The 16,516-nt window shown below is 50.7% G+C and overlaps 6 protein-coding genes across 6 annotated transcripts; 2 read left to right on the forward strand and 4 right to left on the reverse strand.

Annotated features, from left to right (window-relative positions):
• Nucleotides 1-162: 162 nt before the first annotated feature.
• IAR55_002470 (uncharacterized protein) lies at nucleotides 163-3,529 on the forward strand (the record flags this gene model as incomplete). Its single annotated transcript, XM_066945583.1, has 8 exons — nucleotides 163-593; nucleotides 678-907; nucleotides 975-1,084; nucleotides 1,138-2,158; nucleotides 2,217-2,645; nucleotides 2,694-2,837; nucleotides 2,902-3,176; nucleotides 3,236-3,529. 8 exons carry the CDS (start codon nucleotides 163-165, stop codon nucleotides 3,527-3,529), a joined length of 2,934 nt encoding a protein of 977 aa, XP_066804272.1.
• Nucleotides 3,530-3,678: 149 nt separating this feature from the next.
• On the reverse strand, nucleotides 3,679-4,853 carry IAR55_002471 (uncharacterized protein; the record flags this gene model as incomplete). The annotated part of the gene is made up of 3 exons (XM_066945584.1): nucleotides 3,679-3,780; nucleotides 4,012-4,479; nucleotides 4,671-4,853. 3 exons carry the CDS (start codon nucleotides 4,851-4,853, stop codon nucleotides 3,679-3,681), a joined length of 753 nt encoding a protein of 250 aa, XP_066804273.1.
• Nucleotides 4,854-5,224: 371 nt separating this feature from the next.
• IAR55_002472 (uncharacterized protein) lies at nucleotides 5,225-6,247 on the reverse strand (the record flags this gene model as incomplete). Its single annotated transcript, XM_066945585.1, has 1 exon — nucleotides 5,225-6,247. One exon carries the CDS (start codon nucleotides 6,245-6,247, stop codon nucleotides 5,225-5,227), a length of 1,023 nt encoding a protein of 340 aa, XP_066804274.1.
• Nucleotides 6,248-6,697: 450 nt separating this feature from the next.
• Nucleotides 6,698-8,641, reverse strand: IAR55_002473 (uncharacterized protein; the record flags this gene model as incomplete). Its single annotated transcript, XM_066945586.1, has 9 exons — nucleotides 6,698-6,731; nucleotides 6,796-6,851; nucleotides 6,903-6,963; nucleotides 7,025-7,033; nucleotides 7,092-7,325; nucleotides 7,383-7,671; nucleotides 7,731-8,052; nucleotides 8,105-8,534; nucleotides 8,604-8,641. The coding sequence occupies 9 exons, from the start codon at nucleotides 8,639-8,641 to the stop codon at nucleotides 6,698-6,700; spliced, it is 1,473 nt and encodes a 490-aa protein (XP_066804275.1).
• Nucleotides 8,642-9,002: 361 nt separating this feature from the next.
• On the forward strand, nucleotides 9,003-13,167 carry IAR55_002474 (uncharacterized protein; the record flags this gene model as incomplete). The annotated part of the gene is made up of 5 exons (XM_066945587.1): nucleotides 9,003-9,525; nucleotides 9,579-9,997; nucleotides 10,054-10,278; nucleotides 10,333-10,446; nucleotides 10,504-13,167. The coding sequence occupies 5 exons, from the start codon at nucleotides 9,003-9,005 to the stop codon at nucleotides 13,165-13,167; spliced, it is 3,945 nt and encodes a 1,314-aa protein (XP_066804276.1).
• Nucleotides 13,168-13,685: 518 nt separating this feature from the next.
• IAR55_002475 (uncharacterized protein) lies at nucleotides 13,686-15,165 on the reverse strand (the record flags this gene model as incomplete). Its single annotated transcript, XM_066945588.1, has 6 exons — nucleotides 13,686-14,113; nucleotides 14,212-14,437; nucleotides 14,506-14,525; nucleotides 14,582-14,705; nucleotides 14,797-14,929; nucleotides 15,002-15,165. 6 exons carry the CDS (start codon nucleotides 15,163-15,165, stop codon nucleotides 13,686-13,688), a joined length of 1,095 nt encoding a protein of 364 aa, XP_066804277.1.
• Between the last annotated feature and the right edge of the window lie 1,351 nt (nucleotides 15,166-16,516).

Consider the following 16,516-nt stretch of genomic DNA (forward strand, 5'->3'; position numbering starts at 1 on the left):
CCCCACTTGAGCCCTTCCCGTACTTTGTACCAGGACACGCTGCGTTCACTAGCTACTTTCAATTGTCAACAACAAGCGATCTACACAACCAGTCTCCCAAGAGTGCGTGACAAGACGACATCGCATCCGGTGCTCGTGCCCTCGACCTATCACCACGGCATCATGTCGTCCCGTTCCACCCCTGGGCGGAATAGCTACCCTCAGCTGCCTTCTTACCCTACCGGACCCGACCCATCTTCTTCGCGTCGTTCGACCAGAGCTCCTCCTTTCGCTCCTTCCTTCCAAACTCCCTTCACCAATCACAGTGAACTCCCACGACGCGACTCGGAACGTATTCATCGTGGATCTGTAGCTCCCAGTGTCGCTGGGACGAGCACAGGGACGGTATTAGGAAATGGTAGAAGATCAAAAGGGAATAGAAATGAAGGATCGGTGGCGGAAGCAGGAGGCGGAGGAGGGTCTAAAGAGGAGTGGGCCCGCTTGGAACCCGATGAGGTGTTTAGGAGATTACCGGTCAATGAGGTGAAGAGAGTGGAATCAAAGATGAGGAGTGAGGCGTTGAACAAACAGTCGGAATTGAGAGCGATGGTAGGGTGAGTTGGATTGTCTTCGACCGGATCTGAGCTATGAAGGCCCCTCCGGAATGAAATTGCTTAGCTGAAGCATCACTGGTTTAGAACTCGGTACCGAGATCTCCTCACCTCAGCTACGCAAATAACATCCCTACATTCTTCTTCACTCCGGCTGTCCGAATCGCTTCGCGAAATAGCGAAATCATGTTCAAATCCTTCGGAAATTAATATCAGCGTCGATGGAGACGGTGGATCAGAGCCGAGCGAAGTCGAAGATGTGGTCGGCATGCTACCTGTCGCAGCTCACATGAAACTGCTGCTAGACGCTCCGGAAGGTGAGTGCTTTGTCAATGGAAATATCAGAGTGCAACCGTACAGGTGTTCATGACATTCAACTCGCAGCTCTGTACTCGTACCTGGCTCATCACGCTTACCTCAACGCCGCGTTCTTATGGCTGATCACTCGAGTGGTGAAAGAGGGCTTGTCGAGCATGCCTGAGGAGGCGAGCGGAGTGAGTCAAATCTGCTCTATAGCAAAAACTACTCACTGATCATATACATGCAGCCATACATTTCCCTTCTCCAAAAACAGTGGGAAACCCTCACCCCCTTCCGTGCCCAGATCGTATCCCGAGCGACAGCTTCCCTTCGATCCAAAGGAAGGGTCGACCCGAAAGTTCTCGCAGAGACTCTTCTGGCGATCGTCCTGCTAGACAACTTACCCCTTCCCGACGCGCTCAGCCTTCTCCTTTCCCAACGGTCCAAAGCCCTTCGAGATGTTTTGCAGTACACTGCCGAAGCGAACTTCTCAAAAGTTTCCTTATCACCGAACGCTTCGAGAAAACGATCAAATTCCCGCATCCAAGCGGCCAACGCCAACCGGGAAGCTGCACATGAGAGAGAGGCTATCGCCGGAGTCCTCTCAGACACTGTGCATTGCTTGTCGGAGACAGTCGTTGCTGTACGAGCAGTCTTCGAGAAGAGAAAGACTGCTACGTCAGATGGGGACAGTCTACTGGAAGAGATGATTCGTCTGGTACAGAAAGGCGAAGCGGCACCCTCTGTGCAAAACTCGACTCCAATAAAGCAGACTTCTCATCAACGGCGCGCATCTCGATTGGTCTCTATCTCCCTCCCGGTCCCTAAGATATCGCCATCTGCCAGTAGACCACCGGTCTCCACTCCGTCTATATTGCAAGCACTCCCGTCATCCCAGATTCTCCTCCGTCATCTTCCTACCTCTATCACCGGTTTTACACCTTTCATCGCGCCCTCTCCACCACCCTCTATAGCCGAGAAGCTTAGTGCTTGGCAGTCAATGTCGGTCGATGTACTGAGAGAAGCAGCACCAGGATGGCTGAGCGGATTGCGAAGCGTCACCGATATCTGGCACGTGAGACGTTCAATGAACAAGCTATTGTCTGGCGGAGGTGACTTCGAGACACTAATCCGCGAAGCTTTGGAAGGCGAATGGAGTTCAAGGGTCCAGAAAGTATGGGACGAGAGGCTGGAAGGCTTGGTACGAGATGCGGAAGTGCAGATCAGAGATGCTGGCGAATCTGTGCGAAGTGGATCTTCCAAGAATGGTAAGCTAGCATGTCGCATGTTTGTCATGACCGGAACTGATCATTTGAATTATTGAAGCCGACGTTACCCCCGATTCGCTTCTGTTTTCCGACATCGCATTCCCTTCTGGACCCGCTATCTCTTTGTCCGCCTCATCTCACAATACTGCGTTCACGTCGTTTATCTCGAGTCTCAAAAAGCGTACTTCGCTTCGCACTCCGTTGCTCGACCAAGTTATCTCTTCGCTCGAGTCGTCTGCTGCAGCAATCAAAGCTGATATGCAAGGATTGCCTTCGTCTCTGTATGAAGCGTACACTGGCAAGGTGAAGGACGCTCTTCAGGAACTGCTCAAGGCTCTCGAGAGGGTATTGGAGTCGATGGGTCCGACCAAGGGAGATGGGAAAGGAGGTATCGAAGCGGAGATCATCGTGGGCAGATTGGCTCTATACCTAGCACAAAACAGCTCGTTTCTTGGCGACCTCACGGGAGGGCTTAGTGTCAATATAGGTGAGTTCGACCTCGGTCCTCGAAGAAAGGCGCTCACAATGTGCGAAGACGGCGTAGAGGAAGCTCTTTTGCATGTCCATGGGCAGTCCACAAATCGATGGAGAGAAAGAGCGATTCGTGAAGCGCTGGTGCAGCTTGCACCGCTATTTGACCCCTATCGGGGCCCGTCAGAGATCCAAGCAAGCTGGCAAGGTCAGCTTCACTTGTCCTGCATCCTTGTACCGGAGGCGTAAGCTGACATCTTTTGGTTGGCCAGGTCCGCAACCAACCGCTCCCTCCCATTCTATAATGGTGTCCCTCCAGTCCTTGGTTTCGTCCGTCAAGCAACTCGGAATACCGCCCAAGATAGATCTACCAATCATCAGAGATCTCGTCAAAGAGTATGTAAGCGAGGCCAAACAACTAGAAGGGTGGGGAAGCCAAGCCTCCAAAGAAGCTGCTGCACAGGCGGCAGTGGACGTAGGCTTCCTTGTCTTTCTTGATGGGCAGGAGGTCCAAGAGGACGAGTCGGTTCGAAAGTTCATTGCCAAGGTCAGCTTTTGATCAGTCTTTGGAGCGCTGTGTAAGCTGACCTTTGCTCTGGTTTGCAGGCTGCCGAACTACTGCCTGACATTGAGGTAGAATTGCCGAAGATCATCGACCAAACACTCCGTCGAACCCAACTTCTCATCTACCCTCTCACTGTACACCTCACACCGTCGAAGCATACCTCGACTCCACTACAGGGACCTGGTCATGGGCACGGACTTGATTCGAGGAACGCAGCATTGCTGAGATTCGGTGCCCCTGTCGCAGGAAAGGGAGGACCCGGAACTGAATTTAGGAGTCCAGTTGCCGTTGCTAGACCGGGAAAGAGGATGGGACTGTTGAGCATCGCCGCGTGAGGAATGCATATAGGTAGAAAACGGAAATGCGTCACGCATATGCATAAGGTATACAACGGGCAATGCTGGGTATAGCAGCTTCTCGAAGTGCAGTCTATATCAGAACAGGTAGGTTGGGAAGTCTACTTTTGTTTGTGGTGGAAATGTGGTTATATAACGTTCTTGATAGCGACTGAACTGATCACGGCTCGCTTTTTCTTCTGCTCGACGTCGGGTGATTTGAGAGCATTCAGCTCGTTCAGCTTGTAAACCTATGAGAGGGTGGTGATTGATCAGCGCAAGGTTCTCATTCTCGTTCTGCAATGTCACTCCGCCTGATGTACTCGCACGCTTTCCGACGTATCCTATTGCTCCAGAACTGAACAGAACAGATGGGGTCCGACAAAAGACAACGATGACAGATTGAGGTATGGCGAAGTCCAAAATGACTGGCTGGACAGTATGTAGGCAGATAGGGGTTTATCCCCAAAAATTGAACGCACCTTGTCAACCCTCGACCAATCAGTGAAACCCTCGATCCTCTCCCACCCGACCGATTCCCCCTGGACAACACTCTCCATCCCTCTGCACACTTCCTCCGCACTCACATCCGCTGAGCCGAATCGTACCACGGCAAGGGTCGTGGTACTGTCGGAGATACCGTGTCGACGTATCGAGTCGGTGATGTTGTTGTTGGGTGAGAGGGAGAGGAGAAGTTCGGAGTGTAAGTTGTGTGAACGAGTTTTGGGGCTTGCTTTTCGCAGAGAATGCGAAGATGGGAACGGAGGGGTCGATATATCAGTAGTGGTTGATGATGATGTAGTGGGAAGGATGGAAGAAGAGAGATCGAGTGACGACAGGTCTGATGTGGGTGGGTCTGAAGATGAGGCGGAAGTCGAAGGTGTAGATGTGGGGAAAGAATAGAGGAGCGTCGAGAGAATCGCTGTTAAGAGGTGTTCTTTCGATACGAGCTATGATGCGTGTCCGATCAGACACCCAAGTCGGGTCAGCTCGATTGATACACCTTTCGTTATATCACATGTAGATCCAATGTATCACTGCGCCAAGCCCTCGTTGCTCCTCAACAGTCTCTGCTTCACTCGATGTGGGCAAACCGCACCTCTCACAGACATTGTGGTGAAGAAAGAGCATGAGCACTCACCAGATCCGCTTCTATGAACCCGAAATCCACCTCTGCCCGTGCCTTATCCCCTGCAGCTCCTTCCATCACGGACGCTTCGATCAACCTCCTCCTGATCTGAGGAGAGTTGGTCACATTGGTAAATAGGGCGAGATGTATCGTGGAATAGTCCGAGGGAAAGTTAGGTAACGTGTAGGTCTCCATGGTGAAAAGCGCGAATCAAGGACGTCGTATCGAGATCGTATGTCCAGGCGGGGACGAGATGATTCGTGAGTCAGTAAAATGAGCAGTGACCGGATCTGAATGCAATAGGAGAGTCATCGTCGAAATGTGCAAACTCCTGCTGATATTCTAGCTGCGAGTGATATATACGGTGCACAAGTGGACTTGCAACAATCTCCGCCTCCTACCTACCTATTCTAGGCGGATGACAGCGTTTCACAGGATACAACGAATGACATGGTCTCAAATGACAACTATGGACAACAACATGACGAAAATAAAACCTAGGGTGACGGAGGGAGTGATGAACAGTACACGGAAAGTGAAGAGTGAACTCAAGCAACCGGACAATGCTATACTACACGACTAAAAGTTCTCCATGCTCTGAGTCCCGGCTGAATCAAGGCTGGCGCCGAGACGATCCTTCTCCTAGAAACGGTATAAGTGACTTCCAAAGTTTTCTCGTACGCTCTCGATGAGCCCTCTTTGAGCCCCTCACTAGGTCCAGCTTCCTTTTCTGCGCCTACTTCTTCGGCCTTTTGTCTTTTTCCGGATCTACTCGTCGTACTTGCATCATCCTTCAATTGTCGAGTCTCCACCTCCTGAACCGTATGATCTGCCGCTCCCGCCCCTCCGCCTTGGCTTTTGGGTCTGGGGTCGTGCTCACCATCTCCCTGGATGGAACGTGGTGTCCATCCCGACGGAGTATACATGTCTCGGGAAGTCGTAGGTCGAGTGATCCTGATTTGAGGCGTCTTGACACCGGGAGCCCTAAATCGTGGTCGCGGTGGCTGAGCCGTGCGGATCGAATTCGTGCTCCACGTCGGTCCATCGAAGTAGCTTGGTCGGACTTGAGTCTGCGGTCTGTTCTCCCAGACCAAGCCGGTATCGTGACCGGCAGGATAGTGTGATTGTGCAGTCGAGGCGGCGAGCTGGCGGTCGAGAACTGGACCAGGTACGTTTGGTTGGTAATAAGGAGGAAGGCAAGGTGGGATTTGCGCTGAATCATATGTTTGAGGGACAGTGGAAGGAAAAACCATGTTTTGAGAAGGGACAGGAGCATGATATCCAGGATACGATGGAATCTGTTCAGGTAACGGAGGACCTCCTGTCGGTGGCCACCCTGCGCGATGGCCATAGGAATATCGTTCGTTCTCGTGGATCGTAGGGAGACCGTTGTCGCGGTGACTGAACGAGCGAAGATACCAATGAGGGATAAAGATCCTTGCCAGAGGATTGAGCGGTCTTGTACGACTATCAGGAGGTGGAGGGTGACGACACAGTGCACATCCAAGCGGATTATGTGACCAAGGACAGTGAAGGTTAACAAAATCAGAGAACCGAGAATATGAAGAGATGATGTTGTTGGTGGTCATGGCGTTGACGTGTGATTTTTGTTGTACTGTTGTATACAAGAAGCAGGATGATGAGAGAGATGAGACCAAATTCAAGTGATGAAGAAGAAGAAAAAGAAGCTAGAGTCAAGTAGAAGATGGGCAATCAGAATGGAGTCATTGTTGTCGCTTGATCACGTTTTGCGCACGAGCCTTTCCCGTCTTCGCCACTTCTTCGTACATCCGCCCTCATCGCATCTAATGCTCATACCAGTCACCCAGAGACCCTCGACGAGCTCGTCAGATGCAGCACCATTATGATGGGACGAACCATACGCATACCACAAGCGGTATTTGCACAATCGATTCGTGCATATGAGTATGACGGATTGTTTCTTTTTTGTTCTTTGTTACCTTTTGGTGATGTTGGATATCTACTCGTACTCCCTTCGACGCTGACAAATTGTCCATCCTCTAAGTGTTCTAGAACATCTACTCCCACATCTCAGTGTGAGAGATGACAGGGCTAACAGTGGAACAAGTCATCGTCAGCCAAGGTCCTGTTGGCAAGATATGCGACGGGAACTCACGAAATCTTGCGGGAGACAGGAGCGTGGATGGAGGTGTGAGATGGGATACCCTCAACCTGAAAGAGTGTTAGCTATTGCGACAACGAGCAAGGAGCTGTTTAACCCACTCGGTGGAAAGCGTTGAGGTTCTTGTGCGCAGTGATCTGGAACACCGAAGCTGTACCTTGTCTGAAGAAGATAGAGTCAGTACAGGACAGAGTAAGCCGACTCTCATATGGTGATCACGAACCGAGATGCACTGGAAGATGAATACCATCAGCAAAAGCGTCGCGGAATTCTTTACAATGTATGCTTACATGACTGAGTAGGCCAAGAAATACACCCAGATCCTGTACCACCTCTCACCGTATTTGGCGACAACCTTGTCTTTGTTGGAGACCCAGTTGAGGTACCATCTGTGAAGAGTGGCGGAGTAGTGGACCCCGAGGACATCGACGGACTTGATTTCGAAGTTGACGGCCTCGAGCTGACTAATGACCCAGCCGAGGGGGAGGGAGGCGTCGGCGCCGGGGAAGACGTACTTGTTCATGCTGCGCGGGGTCGGTCAAACCGGAACATCACAAGCTGAACAGATGATGGCCACTCACAAAAGACCCCAGTTGAGATCCTCGAACTGCCAGTTGGTTCGGATACCGGCGACTTGGAAAACAAGGATACCATCGTCGTCGAGCAGATCGTACACCTCTCGCAAGAAAGCGCCGTATCGCCTGATACCGACGTGCTCGGCCATCTCGAGACAAGAAATCTTGTTGAAGTAGCCCTTGGAGTGGGGAATGTCTCGGTAGTCCATGCAGAGGATACGGCCTTGTTCCTCCGGAACACCATTTTCACGAAGTCGACGGTTACCAAAGACAGTCTGGTTCTTGCCAAGGGTGACTTTGAAATTGTAGGGAATTAGTACCTGATCAACATAATCGCGTGCTATCTTCACTTACCACCCGTGACATCGGCTCCGTAGTTCTTCCCGGCAAAAGCAGCGAGTGTACCCCAGCCACAACCGATATCAAGCATCTTGTCATCTTTCTGGAGGTTGAGCTTCTCACAGACCATGGTGAGCTTGTTGTCCTGAAGCTCTTCCAAAGTCTCCATACGATTGATGTCAGAAATGACACCGGAAGTGTAAATCATTCGAGGACCAAGGAACCAGGAGTAGAAGTCATCTCCACGGTCGTAGTGGTCACGAACTTGCTCCTCGTCCTGGGACTGAGAGTGAACGATCACCTCGGGGATGAGGTTCATGAACACATATCGGAAGAGCTAAATGCGGTATGTCAGCAGAGTTCAAGCGTTATCGCTGAGTCCAGCTCACCTCGGGTGTGAACTCGAAGGATGCCCAATCATGCCTGTACTCCATGATATCCAAGACATCGCCCTTGAATTCCGCCTTGCCGTCAAAGTACGCATCGTGGAAGACTTGCATGGGGATCTTGTTGGTCTCATTGTACCTTTTCAGCTTTGCGTCCTTGAGCTCGATGTAGGTGGAGATTGGTTTACCGGGGAAAGTAATCTTTTCGTTCACTCTAGCACCGTACTTGGACTTGAAAGTCCAGTAAGCGACAGCGATGGGGACACCCGTGAGGGCAGTGAGAAAGAAGTAGAAGGTCCATCCGGTCCGGAAGGGAAGAAGCTTGGTGATGATCCATGGTCCGATGAGGACAGCTGCTGCTAGCTGGTAGTTGGAGAAAGCAGCTGAGCCTTCAGCGGGGAGGGGAGCATTGGCGATAGCTGGATAGTTGGTACTTTATGACGATGAGTTCGATCAGCTTGCAGCAGGGCAAATCGACAAGAAGGATACAGAGACAGCTCACGTCCGGACCGTCTGAACAGGCTTCTCCTGGTCGGCCATTTTGTCAGCTATTTTTGTGCTGTGGGGGAAGAGGATGAAAAGAAGTGAAGAACAAGGCCAAGAAGTCACTGCAATATCATCGTAAAGTCGTCAACGCGACCAGTCTCCCCTCCCCTCCCCTGTTTTCGTGCCTGTCTTTTGCTTCCCCTTGCCTTTCGTGGCATAAAGTTCGATTGAACAACGTTGAAGCGTATATAGCGATCACTATCATTTCAGTCTTCCACGTCATCGTTTTGTGAGGTCAGGCGACACCAACAATGTAAACATCAGCTCAGGTTGATGTTCACTGTTCATTTGTGTTCCTTGCTGTTTCGCGTCAATCCTCCCCTTCCATGCCGCTACCATCACAACGGTAGACCTGATGCCGCCCACCAGAGCTTCTGTTGAAGCAGGACCGTCGCGGATACCGGTCTATCAAAACGCTCATAGGCGTACTCTGCCACATCGACGGCTCACACGGCAAACCATTTCTCAGCAATTCGAGGCGCGTGACGAACCGTCAGGTCGGGATCGATCGTCTTCTGCTGCACCAGGAGGGTACGCTCACTCAACGAGAGAGCGCTCAATATCTTTTGGACCCCTTCAGACTGACAAGGATGCGACGCCGCAACCTCGAACACGGACACGGATGTCCAGACACAAGCGGAACGCGTCGCATCAGTCTATCCATCTTTCCCCGCCTGTCCGCTCGAAGCCATTGATACGGAAATCGTTGACCGGGTCAGCAGTCTTGGGGATGACCATCAACGATCGTGCAGAGATCCTGGCAGACGTTGCCGGGGACTGCTTGGTGACGTTAGTGAGATCTATTCACGAGGAAAGACCGAGAACTGGAAAAAGTGGAGATCAAGATGACGCGAGGAAGGCCTGGGACGGGTTATACGGTGAGTAGCAAATAGCAAATACTTCGGATATCGCTGCTGACTTTGATTCTAAGCACTCCGCCAGTCATACATCTTTCCTCCCTATTCTCCCCCTTTTCCCCTTCCGACCGACATCATCGAATCCCTTCATTCACAAGTCCGCTCATCCGTCGACCCATCGGGTCTGGTTCGTGCAGTCCAGCTCTCGAACCTCGCCACATTCATATGGACGATACTGCGGCCTGATGAGGCTGGCAGCATAATGTCTGCACTGGACATTGATGATGGAGAAGATGAAAGTGTCGCTGAACGCTTGACAAGATCGAAAGGGAAGTGGAAGGCGAAGGAGGTGGATGACGAACTGGTCAGAAAAGTGAGGAGACGTAACTTGATCCTACTGTCGGCTTGGAAAAAGTTTTGGCTTGTGGTCGTCCCAAGGAACAAGCGCACCAGTGAAAGTGCACTTAGAATCTGGTTGGACCTTGCCACTCAGGTGAGCTTCAGTCATCTTTTCTTCTACGACTCGTTTAGGCTGACTTCTGTACTCAGGTTCAACTACTTTACCAATGCTCTACGACCCGTCCTACCCCACAGCTCGATACCTCACTGCCTCGTCCACCATCGTCGCAGATTCGAGATCTCTTTTCACCTTCTGCCGTTGGACGTTACGGTCAATGGGAAATTTCAGAAGATTACGATTCGTTGGATTTTGATCAAGACAAAATGAACATTGAGGAGAGGTGGAATACATTGGCCAAACGGAGATTAAATGAGGTAGGTCGGCCTTTTCCGGCAGCTTGCTGAGAGGTGAGCTGACCTCTGCTATAGCTGAATTCTGTACCGCCGGAAATCCTGATACGCAAATATCCGTACGATATCTTCCGACAGGAGATTATGGGGTATATCCAGCATGATGTTCTTGGCAGTCCCACTGCAATCTTGGTGAGCTTGTTGTACTGTACCAGAGGCGTTCGGTCGACTGACTTTACGATGCCGTAGCTGACGCCTGGTCGACGGCGTCTACTGATTGGTTCCGCTGCCGTTGCCATGTCATCATCGGAGCCATCTGAAGAGAGTGATCTTGCCGGCGACGATGCAGACGCAACCTCCCAGTCCGAAGCTCAGCACGGCGAGGGTGATAGCAGGACCGCTTCGCCAATAGATTTCGATCTCCTCGCAGAGATCGCCAACGAGTTGGACGGAGAACAAAACTTCCCCATAACGACCGATCTCGCAGGTCAGGGGGATATCGACGGTCATGAATGGGCCATCAAGGACTACGTTCCTCCTCGAGGACAAGAACAAGCCACACCCTCCGGCCGACTGCTCGCCAATGCGGATGGTGCTTTAATTGAAGCTCAGCGCGCGCCTCCAAGATTTAAGTGGGCAGCTAAGCAGGAGGATGCAGTGCAAGTCGATTGGGAGAGTCTGTCGATCGATGGGAACGACAGCGCTCCACAGCTTGCAATCGAACAAACAAAAGACGACCAATCTGAGTCACTATCGCAGGCTAAAACCTCTGAACAACCAGTGCCTTCGAACGTTGAGCGATCAAACGCGTCTCTTCGTGGTGTTTCTCCTCCCATTCGAGTCGCTCGTACTTCACACCTGAACAGTAGAACCACGGACACACCTGTCCCGTATCGTTCCAATCCCGCCAGTGCTCCCCAAAATTCCCGATCTCCATTCCAGTCTCGGTCAATGTCAGTGGATGACGAACCGGAGCTACACGAGGAGGAGCGAACACCGGAGATGTCAGGAGACGAAGAAGACATCGCCGATCTCCTCCCTGACATGAACATGGCACAGCTGTCGGCAAGAGTCGCACGGACATCCTCGAATGAGCTGCAAACACCATATGAAAAGGACGAAGAGGAAGATTTCGCGGATCTTCTGCCGGATGGCAACATACTCTCGGCAGGAGGGCTTCTCGTCCCGCCAATCTTTCCCATAGAAGCCGGCATCGATATGGACGCGCCACAGCAGACCGACAACCCTGGGAATGTCGAACCTGCTCAAACTAGTTCCCAGGCTGCTTATATCTCCTCGCGTCCTCGAAAGAGTCTGGAAGCCCACCAATTTACCCTACCTGATGAAGAGGAGGATCAAGATGACCGAAAACTCCTTCAGCACATTCAGAGAGTCAGGGCGCTCGATCGTCAACCGTCCGTGAAGCTCGAGGGACTGCCTCGCGAAGGGGAAGCTTCCTCCCAGCCGTCACGACTACCCCTCTTCCCTCGCGGTGGCCGAGCTCAGGTTTCGCTGTTGCGCGACGATGAGGACCCGTTTCTAGTCGACGAAGATGGATCGTCGCTCGAGCCCGATCCGCTATTTATCATCCCCGTCGACTACAAGCCTGTGAAATCGCAAATCCACGGCAAGCTCGACAACACCCGTTCGACGTATTGTCGACTGACTGGAAAGCGGAAGTGGACGAAAGAGGAGGAATTGCTCCTGTATCGAACTGTTCAAAAAGTGCCCATGCATGAAGAGTATCCGTTACGAGTGGCGTGCGCACTTCATGGAGAATATGGCTCGATAAGCACTACACTGAAATGGTATAATGCGCAACACATGAAGGACAAGATGAGGGTGGTGGTATCTTCACGACTAAGCAAAGGGAGGCCAGTAGTCGGACGAGCGAGATTTTGGCTGCCTAAGGACAGTCAAGGAAGGAGAGAATACGAGCAGGAGATGGCGGAGTTGAAGAGGGAACGGGAACCCTCTCCTGAGGTGGAGGTGGAAACAGAGGACGATGAACCTGACGGTGCAGCCAGCCATGATGAGCGAGGGGGTGGCTCGGGACAAGACGAGGAAGAGGAGAGGGATAGCGATTCGGATCATGACCAAGAAGAAGCCATGGAACAGTTCATCGATGACGATTTCCCAGAAGCAGTGATTGTAAGTTCAAGTTGTAAAGTTGTGCGCGAAGATTGCAATGCTGACGAGACACAGTTCGACATTGACGTAGATGGGAGAAGTCATCAGTCCTCTCCACCACACAAGCCAGGCACGGGTAGGAAGACCAGAAAGACCCGAAGTACGCATTTTCACCTGGAAGCAGTCGACGAAAGTGTGCGCCCTGCGACTACGGCTGCCGCCAGTGCTCAAGCGCGAGCTGATCGAGCCGCCAAGCGAAAGAATCGTAATCAGCTCGCAACTGAAGCACCAAAGAAAGCGGGAAAAAGAACGCCGACCAAAAGGGCAAGAAGGAAGTCGGAAGTGGTAGTCGAAATCGTTGCGGCTCCACGACCTACCGAGCAGGCAGAATTGGAAACCGAACCAGCGACGGAGCAGGAGCTTATAATGCGACCTTCCCATCGGCGACAAAAGCCCAAGTCCCGTAAAGCGCCCACGAAATCGAAGAAGAGTGTGAAAGGTGTTGCTGCACAAAAGGCTCGCAAGACAGCGCAACCAATTGCGAATCAGTTTCCGGAGCCGGAAACCGGGGATGTGCCTGAGGCGGACATGGAGAGCGAGTCTGATGATATGCCTGAAGATGGACCGGTTGCTCCTGATACGATGGAGGTCAATGGAAGTGCCGGCCAAGCGACTCAGTACGAGGACGAGGTCGACGATACCGCGGCACAACAGGGGTCACCAGACGCGGAAGAGAAGCAAAGGAGGGCGGAGATCTTGAAACAGGTCTTGTCAGGTCCGTAAGGCGATCATTGGGAAGGGGAATGGGACCGGCACGATACCAACGCTGTCATTGTACTTTATGATATAGCACATTTGATCATTCATTTTCCGCCTGGAAGGCAATACATTTGTGCATCCAAGGATAGAGTTCATGCTCACTTATAATCTGGATGCGGATTGTCTCCGCCTACACCTACTCATTGAATGATTGGCTTATCAAGGTATGTCACAGTAGCTCTATGGCTCTGAAACAGCACTGGATTTCCGCCAGTTATAGAGGCTTGCCCGAGACATTGGCTGGGTGGTCTTGGCCAACATGAGACTAGCCTTGTTAGCATTCATATTTTGCTGTCCCATTGTGTGATAGGGCTCATTGACTGATGTCAAAGCGACATTGACCATTGTGAAGTAAAAGGAGTTTTCTGTTTGGTCATCACATGTATCACAATCACAGAACAAGCATTCCTTAGCAAGACACAAATCACAAGTATCCAGCTACACTTTGTTGTGGTGTTGTTGGCTTGCTTTGATCAGTGTGATCACTCAGTGCTTTGGCTTCTACTGATAGTCACTCTGACAGCTCTGTGATCACTCCATCTCCCTGTCCAGCCTTCATGGTCTCCTTCCACAAAGTTGTCCAAACAGGCATACTTTGCTGCTTCCCACCCACCTCTCCCTGCTGTGAGCCTCACCCCTTCTTTGGCCTTCTTGACATTGTCTGAGCTGAGATCTGTTCCCAACATGACAAAATCAATAGTTCTGAGAAGCTCACTCCCAGGAGGTGCAAACCCTGTGAATGTATGCACTGGCCCATAGGGTGCTGTCTGGAGGGGAGAGGATGCCAAGGAACAGCTGGGCTGTGTGAGTAGGTGTTTGGACAGATCAAGGAATGTGTAGGATGCTTGTCCATCTTCAAGTGGATGGAAAGAGGTAATGTTCTGGTAACCAGGCTCATGAGGTGGTGAATCTGAATCCAATAGAATCAGCACTATCACACTCATAGTACCAACCCTGCACAAGTGATCTGCTTCATGTCATTCTAGGGAAAAGATCTGCAGCACTCACTGAAATCACCAAACAAGATGATTGGCCCTGGTTCAATCACCCCCACTTGAGCTTCAATGTTGGTGACCCATTTGTAGATCTCAGAGCGGACCAGGAGGCTGCTTTGACCTCTAGCTTCAACACCTTTGTGATCATAATGTGTGTTGATAGCATGGACCAGTCCTTGATCACCATTCTCCTTGTCAAGAGGACGTAAAGTCACAATGGTTGCAATACGCGGCAGCTCCTACAAACACAGCGTCAAGTCAGCTATTCAGGTCCAGTCCTGTCCGGTCACTTGAGAACAAGACTGACCGCATCCCACCCTACTGATCCTGGAGTGTGAGGAGTAGAAGACAACCATATTGTGTCACATTTCACAAGATCATACTTTGTGTTGTCAAAGAAGATTGGACTGTATTCTCCTGCTTCCTTCCCGTTGTCTCTGCCAACACCAACATGGGTGTAAGTGTGGCCCAACAAATGTGCCAGGTCCAGAAGCTGACTAAAACTTCCTAAAAGTGAGATGGAATCAGAATTGCGCAAGGATCATCCTCCAAGGAAAGGATAAATGTCTGCACAATTGTGTGATGACTTGAGACTTACTTGACAACCCAGAATGTGCAGTGGGCCTGTACTGAGCAAGGAGTTCACTAGTCTTGTCTTGCGCTCTGACCAAGGTCTCTCAACATAGATCGCCTTGGCATCCATTGGAGGCACATAGTCCTTGTTGTTCCGGCTGATAGAACAATATGCATTGTACAAGTCAGCTATTCAACCTGCTGGCAGCAGGTCTGAGCCATCAACTCACACATTCACAGTAGCGATATGGATTTCTTGTGTGGACAACACTTTGGGCTTTGATTTTGCTGCAGTGGTCAGCACTTCAGAAGCTGGGCTTCTGGAAGGCACTTGAGGGAGGTTAGGAGCATCTGCAAGAGTTACTGGATGGTTGGGTGCTGTGATCAAGGACATGACAATTGAGGTGCAGTGTGGGATTCCTTCAAAGATGGTGGAATGGATGTTTGTACTTGCTGATTGGAGAAGTGAATGCTGCAAGTATTGCATGACATTTCAGAAAGAAGCACATTTACCTCTCAAGGAACCATTTTATGATGTTTATTCTGCCATATTGACTTGTTGACCCATGCTGCTCTGTGCATCATTATACACTGTAATGTAATGAAAGGAATTCACAGGACAAAGCATACAAAAGAACTACCTGATCTTACATGTTTTGCCTTTCCATTCTGCCATTGTGACCACATCTCCACTGTAGCACTCCTCCACAAAGGTATAATATCACTTGATCCAAGGTGATTCTGTGTGGCACTACCGAGATTACTCGTAGTTTTAGCCTTTCCTTAGTGATTTCTTGATTGAAAGTCATACCTAGTACCTTGCTCTTTGTTCGTCGATATCTCTCATGTCAGCCATGACCACCCGGCCAATGTCTTGTGGCCAGCCTATATAACCGGCGGAATTCCAGTACAGCTGGAGATTTGGATTGTCGCCTTTTGTGGTCAAGTGATTAATGGCCGGTTACATTGCCGTTGTGACAATATCACGGCGGTACTTCAGTCTATCTAGAGCTGCATTAAGCCCTTCTAGATATCTGTGTTAAGTTCCTTGTTATCCTTGTCATTCTCGTTATCCTTGTCACCCTCGTTATCCTCATATCGTGCTGTCCCATTGTGTGATAGGGCTCATTGATTGAGGCCACATTGACCATTGTGACTTTCCTCCTGTTTCCATCGTTCAACTGTATCCAGTGTAACACCCTTTTCCTCGGGCTTCGGCAAGGATATCGACTTGTGCTCAAAGATATCAAGAGGATGCTATGTAACAATGCACTATTCGTGGTCGCGGCGGAATGGCCGTCATGACACCTCCCAACTCGTATGCGCTAGACCGTGACAGTTGTCACGACTGTATTCAGCAACGAGTCTGACCACCAAATCTTTGCCCATTGATCTCGCTCATGCATTTGCCGCACAGAGCATTACACCTCTGCAGATATGCTTGATATCAGGATTGATATGCGGGGAGATACACTACAGATCAGCATATGAGTATAGTTACGTTTTCTCCCGAGAAATACACAGTAAATTCAGATTGCAGAGAGAGCCTTGTTAGTGGTCTTTGCGTCAAATATGGCTATTCAAAGTTCCGACTATCAGAGGCAATGACGCTCAAAACCGGTTCATAGCCCTGTTAGTGCGTTGATACAATTCTTTCCGTGCGAGATTCGAACGAAGCTCACAACGAATGAGATCCGGTATCCCCATAACCCTATTCGTGATCACTGACGGATGAGCGTCAAGTA

Source organism: Kwoniella newhampshirensis, chromosome 4, assembly GCF_039105145.1.
Source record: "Kwoniella newhampshirensis strain CBS 13917 chromosome 4, whole genome shotgun sequence".
Classification (NCBI taxonomy): Eukaryota; Fungi; Basidiomycota; class Tremellomycetes; order Tremellales; family Cryptococcaceae; genus Kwoniella; species Kwoniella newhampshirensis.